We start from the raw sequence: 7,884 nt of genomic DNA on the forward strand, positions 1-7,884 counted from the left end.
CGGGCCGGCCGTGTGAGTAGCCGAATTTGCCAATACTCTCCTCGATCTCGTTAATCTCTGATCTATACACGGAGGGGAGGCCTTTCCTACCCTACACGAGCAGCCATAGCCACCCGGCGCTGGTAGAAGCAGCGCCTAGAAAGCCTTCAAAGACTTGCCTGTGTATTCTAGCGTTTGTTTGATTCGATGCTGATCAGCTGTAAACTTGGTACAGGCTGCGCGTTATTATCTACAGGACTCGCCGAAATGATGAAATCTGCGAGGAAATTCTCCACCAACTCAATCTCAATGTACTCTGACCCTTCCGCTGCTTCGGGAAATGCTGTGGGAATGAGGGCCTTATAACGATACTCAGAATCAGGCCTTTCCAACCAACAGTCTTTTGCATCTTCTTTAAGTCGCTCCAGGTTCATCATAGCCTCAAGCTCAACCATGGCTGCCGATACAAGCAAACGAGGGTCTAGTGACTAAGTAGGTAATGATAATTATGGCTTTTATCAAACCAACTTGATTTACGCAGCCTCTCTAGTGAGTGGGAAAACCATCGCATTGGTCTTTCTTCCAAAAGATTATTTCGAGCGCTCAGCTATTTCAGCCTTACTCCGAATCTGACATGATTAAACAATCTGTTATATAGGCGCCACAAAGGGGGAAAGGGAGCGGCATCGCTATTACATTTGACAGGGCTTTGCAGATCGACATGTTCATGATAAAGATCATAGGGCGCGGCTATAGTCATGATTAACATGGGGCTGAAATGGAAACGGCAAGACCTTTCAACCAGAAATGAGATGTGGCGATTTGCTTTTGTCCCCATATGCCAGTAGATCCTCAAACCCTCAGCGTGGTTCAAGGTGACGTTACGATGGGAAACATCTACCTAACCTACGTCATATATATATGCGTTTCTCTCTTTCCCAAAATACCAGACTTCACGAGCGCCATTGCAAGTTGAGCTAGAACAAGCATGTGGATCAACTCCACACTCTGGTCATCTCCGCGCCTACTCTGATGAGGGTCCAGGGAATCCTTAAGCGCTCAAAGGTCCACTGTCGCAGTTGCTCTTAGTAGAACCACCAGCTGCAACCACGGCATCACCAATGCATCCCTTGACCGACGTTCCGGTGACTGTTCCAGTTGCGGCCCAGTCGTAGGTGCCGTTGTCGGGAGTCCAATTGAAGACCCACGAGGCCAGGGTGCCGCATGACGTGAGGCCGGCGTTGAGGTTGGCTCCATTGTCTCCGAGCTGGCTGTCGCTGAAGCCCTTGCCGTGAATATCGAAGGCTGCCGTCTGAGTGCCGTCAGAGTTGCTGCTGACAAGGCTCGCGCTGCAGGTATCGTCGACCCAGCCCTGCATGACCGTAGCCAGCAGACCGCGGTCCATGGGAACTCCGGGCACTGCAACATTATCGTTAGCGGGATCTTATCTCTGGACGTTACAGTGCATCACGAGGATAGCTTCTGTGACATAAGACAGGGAAAGCATACTGTTGTAGACGGGGTCTTGGAACTCGGGACCAAGAGGTTCGCGTGTCAAGCAGTTGATGCGAACAAAGAGGATGACGCCATCGGGATCACCGGCAGAATCATACCAGACACCCGGGGCGCAATAGTTTGCGGTGTTGACGACGTTAGGAGCGCACGTCCACACGCCATCTTGCCACATGGGGGAAGACTGCGACAAAGTGCCACTATGCAAGTGAAGAGGATGTCAGCAACCCGTACCTCGCTTGCCGGGAACCAGAGAATTGGTTGGGGCTTACCAGGTAGTCTTGCGGGCAGGGACGAAGGTGAAATAACCACACTCGCCCTCCTTGGGATCAAAGCTCCAAGAACGACCTTGACTGGTTCCGTAGCTCTGACTGTAGCCTCCACTGACACCAAGCTTGATGGCCTTGCCAACCTTGGGGCTGAAGCCAAAACTCCAGGACCTGGGAACATATCATGTTAGTTGGACATGGATAGAGTGTCAGGATGTGACGCTTCGAATGATTTCATACCAGCTAGTTGACTTGCCCTCGCTGAGATCGCACTTGGTTGGATAATGACACTCAGAACGGGGAAAGGCGACTCGGTAGCCCAATCGAACGTGGTGTCTTCAATCTGGTCAGTCATGTTGTTCAGACGTCGTGTTTGGGGGGATACGCACTGATCTGGCAGTAAGAGATGCAATCATAGGCATAGTTGGCCCATTGCGAACAGGAACCATCCGGATTGAGAGGGAACGGGGGAGGGCAAACATCGCCCAGGTACTCGTGGTAGAAGACCGGTGTAGCGCCAACGCCGTCGCAAGGGTTTGCAAAGGCCAACTTGGCCAGAGCCAGGAAGAAGAGCATGGCCATATTGGACAGCTCCATCTCGGTCGGTAGTGGTTGACTTGGGTAGTGAGCAGTAGCAAAGCAACACACGTGGAGAGGCTTGCTTTTGTCGGCACAGAGTTGTTTTGCTAAGTCAAGGCAAAGCGAAGGAGAAGCAAATGGCAAAGAAATGGAAGATAGGAATCAAAGTGTTTTCAGGCCGACTCCATATGAAACATGAAGGAGTGCATGCAATGGTAGGTGGAAAGGAAGGAAGGGAAAGCCCATCAGGAACTGCAGGTGCTAAAATACTGCTGCAGCTTCCTGTGAATACATACAGGGTGTAATTGCTGTATTCAATGGCATTGCATTCAATAGGTAGCATTGACTAAACCTGGACATCCCTTGACATGAACCTCATCATCGCTTGACCTTCACCTTTACAAGGCCTTCACTTTGACATGACCCTACTGTAGCTTTAATGATATGACAGAAGTAAAGACTGCTTGAACAGACTGAAAAACCGCTAGCCCCTTTAATATGACAGAAGCTCCATGTGTAAAAGGGGAGTGGTGGTATTACTTACTACCTACATGTACTTGTATCCAAGCTTTAAGAGCCTTTCTGTATTCTCTTCCCAATCCTCCATCTAGGCAGCATCCCCAAAGTCCCCTTGTCATGAACCCATGAAATGCCCTGCGGGAGGATAATACCATCACCGAGCATACCTTTGAAAGAGACACCGAAGAACCACCCTGCAGGCCAATATATCATGGGAAAGTGAGGCAAGCTGCTTACGACTTGCCTACTTACCTAGGACAACGGTGGTGCTCAGACCTTCCCCAAGCTTGACAAGGACCAGATCATGCAGTACCTCTCTTTTCCTGGATTACTCTCCAATGAATCTATGACAATCACGATCGGGGTCGTGGATGCCATCATCACTGGTCAACCAGATTGAGTCTGCCTGCTCCACATTATGATGGATTATGTCCGCCGCCAGGAGATCAACGTATGATCCATCACCAACGAAGAAGGAACAGCCTTGAAAGCCGGTGTTTGTGCAGTTCGTTCGCGGTGTTGCATCAACATCGTGCTTAGCAAGCTCGCCGTAGAAATCATCGATATCCTACACTGAAATTAGTGCGAACTATTTAAGAAGCGAGCGTAACCGACTCACTGTGTGGTTTGCTACGAATCCCACCACGAAGCACCACCGGTCCACGAAGGTGGCAGGAGGGGGAGCAGGCATGTCGGCCTTTGCCACTACCAAGGCAGCGCCGGCTAGGAAGCAGAACAGAGAGCGCATTGTAAGTACTTGTGCGTTGGCTGTTCTGGTCGTGAGTCCGGTAACGAGCTGAAATCTCCTGGGTGCTTGAATCCATGCAGACACGAGCTCCTGATGGATGAGGAAAAAGTGTACTGGCGTATGGGGTTTCTCGACAGGAAGTTGATCGGTGATGAGTTCTGATTTCCCATTGAAGAATGTGACAGCTACTTATGTATGTATATATTCGTCCTGCCAGAGCTCCCGGCAGTAGCCATGAAGGTTGAGCTTATTTTGCTCCTGTTCTGATTCGGCAATCTCAGAAATCGACGCGAATGATATGATCCAGTTATGGCTACTTATGTAGGTAGTACCTAAGGCATATGGCCTCGAAGCTATAAGTACATGTAGACTTGTGAAGCCGGCGAGGCGGTGTGGTGCGAAAAGTGTCCATCATGGTTGGAATCCGTAGAGCTACCCATTTTTAACAAGCATCTACATAGTATGTCTGGCAGTAGTCTTGGACCCTCATATTGGGTTGGACTGGGGAAGCCTTTGGGTTGCATCGTCAAGTAACTGCACAAGGTTGACATGTGGTTACGGTTACTGCAGCTACTGCTAGCACATCGACGCCCCTGAACTTACAAGGGGCTCCCCACTAATTAAAGGCTACCCCCACGCCCCAAAAGCCCCACGACGCGTCAGGCACCAGGGCATCCTCCATCGCGGTACCTGCTCCAAATTGATATCATTGCCTCCAAATTATCTTTGTCTTGGCGCCTTCTTTGAACCATTTCTTATTATAGCCACATGCCATTCTCCCGCATAGCCTGCTGTGGCCCTCTCCTCTCTGTGCGATTTGTTAGGTACATATCGCAGTCACGATCAACGGCCGTCGTCATGGCGCCAGAGAAGGATTCCAACCCTGCGTCGCCCAGCAATACGAAGCGGAAAGCCACCCATCCCATATCCCCACCTGTCATCAAGCGCAAGGCTCAGAGCAGCATCTCGAGTAGGCCTTGCTTCCTCCGCCCAGGAGATGACCACTACGAATTTGACTGATGGATCAAATTTGCTAGAAATCGCTGTAAACAACTTCTTCAAGCCCACCTCGCAGAAGCCGAAGGAACGGACGTCCTGGTCCGAACGCGCACCCAACGACGATACTCCCGCGACCTTGCTCGTTGGCCGCTATGAGCCCGAAGGCGTCGACCAGGCGGATCAACAGAAGAGAACGAAAATCGCCGCCTTTGATTTCGTGAGCTTCCGCGCCCTTAACAGAACTAGCCCCCCCCAATATCCGCTTACGGTCAATTGGTATTTAGGACTCGACCCTGATCACGACGGCGTCCGGCAAGAAATTTGGAGATGACCCGAACGACTGGAAGTGGTGGGATTCCACTGTTCCCACTAAACTCAAGCACATGTACGCTGAGGAGAACTACCGCATAATAATTCTGAGCAACCAGGCTGGTCTTACTTTGCATCGTGACCCCAAGGCGAAAGGTCCGAAGAACCTGGGCAAGGATCGTGTTGGGAACTTCAAACAAAAATGCAATGCTGTGTTGGAGCAGCTGGACATACCCACTTCAGTCTATGCTGCTACAGGCCATGATATCTACCGGAAGCCTCGAATAGGCATGTGGAAGGCCCTGTGCGAAGATTATGACATTGAGGAGACTGAAATCGACACAGAAAATAGCATATTTGTGGGAGATGCTGGTGGCCGTACGGCTCAGCTCAAAGAGAAAGGCCGCAAGGCTGCGGCCATCGCCAAGGACTTCAGCTGTTCAGACCGCAACTTTGCCCACAATGTCGGAGTCGCATATAGAACCCCAGAAGAGTTCTTCCTCGGCGAAGACTCGCGCGAGTTCCAGAGAGATTTTGATGTGGCCCAGCACCCCTATGCCGACGATGATGACATCATCTTCGAGAAGAAGAACGAAAAGGATGTAGTCCTGTTCTGCGGCCCTCCTGGAGCTGGGAAGAGCACGTTTTTCTGGAAACACCTGAAACCCCTGGGCTATGAACGTGTGAACCAGGATACGCTGAAGACCAGAGCTAAATGCTTCAAAGCCGCGGCAGACCATCTGGGAGAAGGGGACTCGGTAGCTATTGGTAAGGAGGCCCCTATTCTGGATTGGAAGTCATCCCAGCCGCATTTCATTGTAACATTTAAATCGCAGATAACACCAACGCGGATGCTGATGGACGCGCCGAGTGGATCGAGTTCGCCAAGAAACACAAAGTACCCATTCGCTGTGTGTGGTTCAAGACACCCTTGGAACTCTGCCAACACAACGACGTGGTACGAGCCCTCAATAAGCCCATGAACCCCGAGGCACGCGAGGCTCTGCCAAAGATTGCCTTCAACGGCTTCGCGTCGCGGTTCAAGGAACCCAAGACCAAGGAGGGTTTCCAGGAGGTTTTCGAAGTTGAGTTCAAATTTCGTGGTACCAAAGAGGAGTATGCCATTTGGGGTCAGTATTGGACATAAGATAGGATTGAGCGTAAGTAAGTCTTAAGAGAGGCAGCGAGAGGCGAGCCTGTTTCGCTGTCACCGGAAGCGATTTATTTGGCACCCTACGAGCTCAGCAAATGCATTACCTGGCGCGATGATAGATTCTGATGGGGCTTGCTAAGGTCATTGTAATCCCTTTTGCTGTAATGTCATGATTGATGACCAACGACTACGAAGATATCTTCAGCGCAATAATTTCACTCATAGCGACGATTTGCAGATAGACAGGTTTCTTTGTGGCTGGCAACCTTGCCGTATGGCGGGTTCTTGGAAGACAAGCCTCCTTTCTGAGCGTAGAATGACATTATCCTCGACAAGAGTATACCAAGAAAATTTACTCAAGCCTCTGACTTTATTCAGGCAGTTTGATATCGGTACACAGGCATATGCGTTGCAAATCGGAGTTGTTTGTGAGCAGCTTGCATGAAAATATACTTGAACGCACGCATAGGCAAATATATATTGCTACGTACAGCAGTGAAAGGGGCAAGAGACTTAGGCGGAGGAGCTCGGTGTGCAGTGCTGATAGTAGCCCCTAGTCCCTCATATCGTTCTCCAGTGATAAGTGCCAAGACTGTGAACGGATGCCCAAGCTGTCGACGAGCCAGATTCGAGTTTCCAGTGCTTGCAACCCTTATCAGCCAAGATCGTCACGTCAGAGCCATATAGCAGCGGTCAGATGAATGGACTAGAGGGTTGCCATGGGTATTGTCTATGGAATGGGGGCTACCAATCTACCAGCTTTGCCCGAATGGCACATCGTACAAATGAGGCGTAGAAAGGGGAAGAGAGGTCGAGAAGGAAGGTGCCACTACTACCACCACCACCGCATCGCCGCATTCATTGGCGCGGCGGGTACCACGGCGTGCTGTGCTGTGCTCTGAAGCAATACCTAATGCTGTGGCCTTGCATAGATAGAACAAATTCAAATCCAGACGCCGTAAAAATAAGTGCCGTTAACTTTTCCTGCCGGCTTCTGTCCTGTCGGACTTCACTGCCCTGCCCAAGACCACACAGGAACAGCGTAGGAGTGTCGATTTTCCTACAGCTTGGTTCCGAGTCGAGCGGCGAGTTATTCAGTCGTGCCGTCATAGTGGTCTTGGTCTCGTCTGCCCAATTCATTTGTTCTTTATTCATACATCCCTCATGTCGACATTTTTTCCATTTTCATTGCTTAGTGCCGAAACAACACTAATCTCGCACACCCGTCATGGCATGCCGACACGTCAACCGAAGAGAGCAGCACCGCCGCTCTCCACGGCCTCGATCTCGGCCATGTCAATGGGCGCGCGTTGGAAGCGAGCGGGCAACTGGCTGCGATCGAAGTAAATGCCCTTGGGAGCCTCGACGGGGCCGAGAGTGGCGCCGGAAGCGCCGCCAATGCCGGACTGGGCGCCGACCGTCTTGCGCAGGGGACCGTGCTGCTGGGCGCTGTCACGGTACTGGCTGAAGCTGTTATGGGAGTTGCCCGAGCTGGAGTTGCCGGGGAGCGAGCCGGTGGGAGAAGCCGGGTGCGGCTGCGGGCTGTGGTCAATGTTGGCTGTTGAGGAGAAAACAACAATGTTAGCACCGAGTTATAATAGACGAGTGAAGCGGAGTAGTGACGGTTGCTCTCTTTCTCTCTGGCAGGAAAGCCGTCGTGAGGACAAACCAGCCAGGGCAGAGGTGCCCGCGTTGCACAATGAGGTAATAACCAGTGGGCGCTACGTACCAGGAGCAGAGTGACGGCCGACGAATCTGATCAAGGGCGTGCGCTCGGCAGCGTGAGCCACTTGACGGAGAGCTCGAGTGGCATTCAT

At 51.4% G+C, this 7,884-nt stretch overlaps 5 protein-coding genes across 5 annotated transcripts; 1 reads left to right on the top strand and 4 right to left on the bottom strand.

The window, feature by feature from the left end:
• Positions 1-167: 167 nt before the first annotated feature.
• On the bottom strand, positions 168-739 carry PG994_001758 (uncharacterized protein; the record flags this gene model as incomplete). Its single annotated transcript, XM_066853167.1, has 2 exons — positions 168-460; positions 676-739. 2 exons carry the CDS (start codon positions 737-739, stop codon positions 168-170), a joined length of 357 nt encoding a protein of 118 aa, XP_066721308.1.
• Positions 740-1,030: 291 nt separating this feature from the next.
• Positions 1,031-2,342, bottom strand: PG994_001759 (uncharacterized protein; the record flags this gene model as incomplete). Its single annotated transcript, XM_066853168.1, has 5 exons — positions 1,031-1,398; positions 1,441-1,691; positions 1,764-1,931; positions 1,982-2,096; positions 2,150-2,342. The coding sequence occupies 5 exons, from the start codon at positions 2,340-2,342 to the stop codon at positions 1,031-1,033; spliced, it is 1,095 nt and encodes a 364-aa protein (XP_066721309.1).
• Positions 2,343-3,186: 844 nt separating this feature from the next.
• Positions 3,187-4,021, bottom strand: PG994_001760 (uncharacterized protein; the record flags this gene model as incomplete). The annotated part of the gene is made up of 3 exons (XM_066853169.1): positions 3,187-3,426; positions 3,478-3,791; positions 3,970-4,021. The coding sequence occupies 3 exons, from the start codon at positions 4,019-4,021 to the stop codon at positions 3,187-3,189; spliced, it is 606 nt and encodes a 201-aa protein (XP_066721310.1).
• A 443-nt stretch (positions 4,022-4,464) lies between these two features.
• Positions 4,465-6,061, top strand: PG994_001761 (polynucleotide kinase 3 phosphatase; the record flags this gene model as incomplete). Its single annotated transcript, XM_066853170.1, has 4 exons — positions 4,465-4,576; positions 4,644-4,822; positions 4,890-5,682; positions 5,751-6,061. The coding sequence occupies 4 exons, from the start codon at positions 4,465-4,467 to the stop codon at positions 6,059-6,061; spliced, it is 1,395 nt and encodes a 464-aa protein (XP_066721311.1).
• A 1,250-nt stretch (positions 6,062-7,311) lies between these two features.
• PG994_001762 (uncharacterized protein) lies at positions 7,312-7,884 on the bottom strand (the record flags this gene model as incomplete). The annotated part of the gene is made up of 2 exons (XM_066853171.1): positions 7,312-7,625; positions 7,797-7,884. 2 exons carry the CDS (start codon positions 7,882-7,884, stop codon positions 7,312-7,314), a joined length of 402 nt encoding a protein of 133 aa, XP_066721312.1.

Source organism: Apiospora phragmitis, assembly GCF_038363925.1.
Source record: "Apiospora phragmitis strain CBS 135458 chromosome Unknown utg000002l:1.0-5516284.0:1.0-5523493.0, whole genome shotgun sequence".
Taxonomy (NCBI): Eukaryota; Fungi; Ascomycota; class Sordariomycetes; order Amphisphaeriales; family Apiosporaceae; genus Apiospora; species Apiospora phragmitis.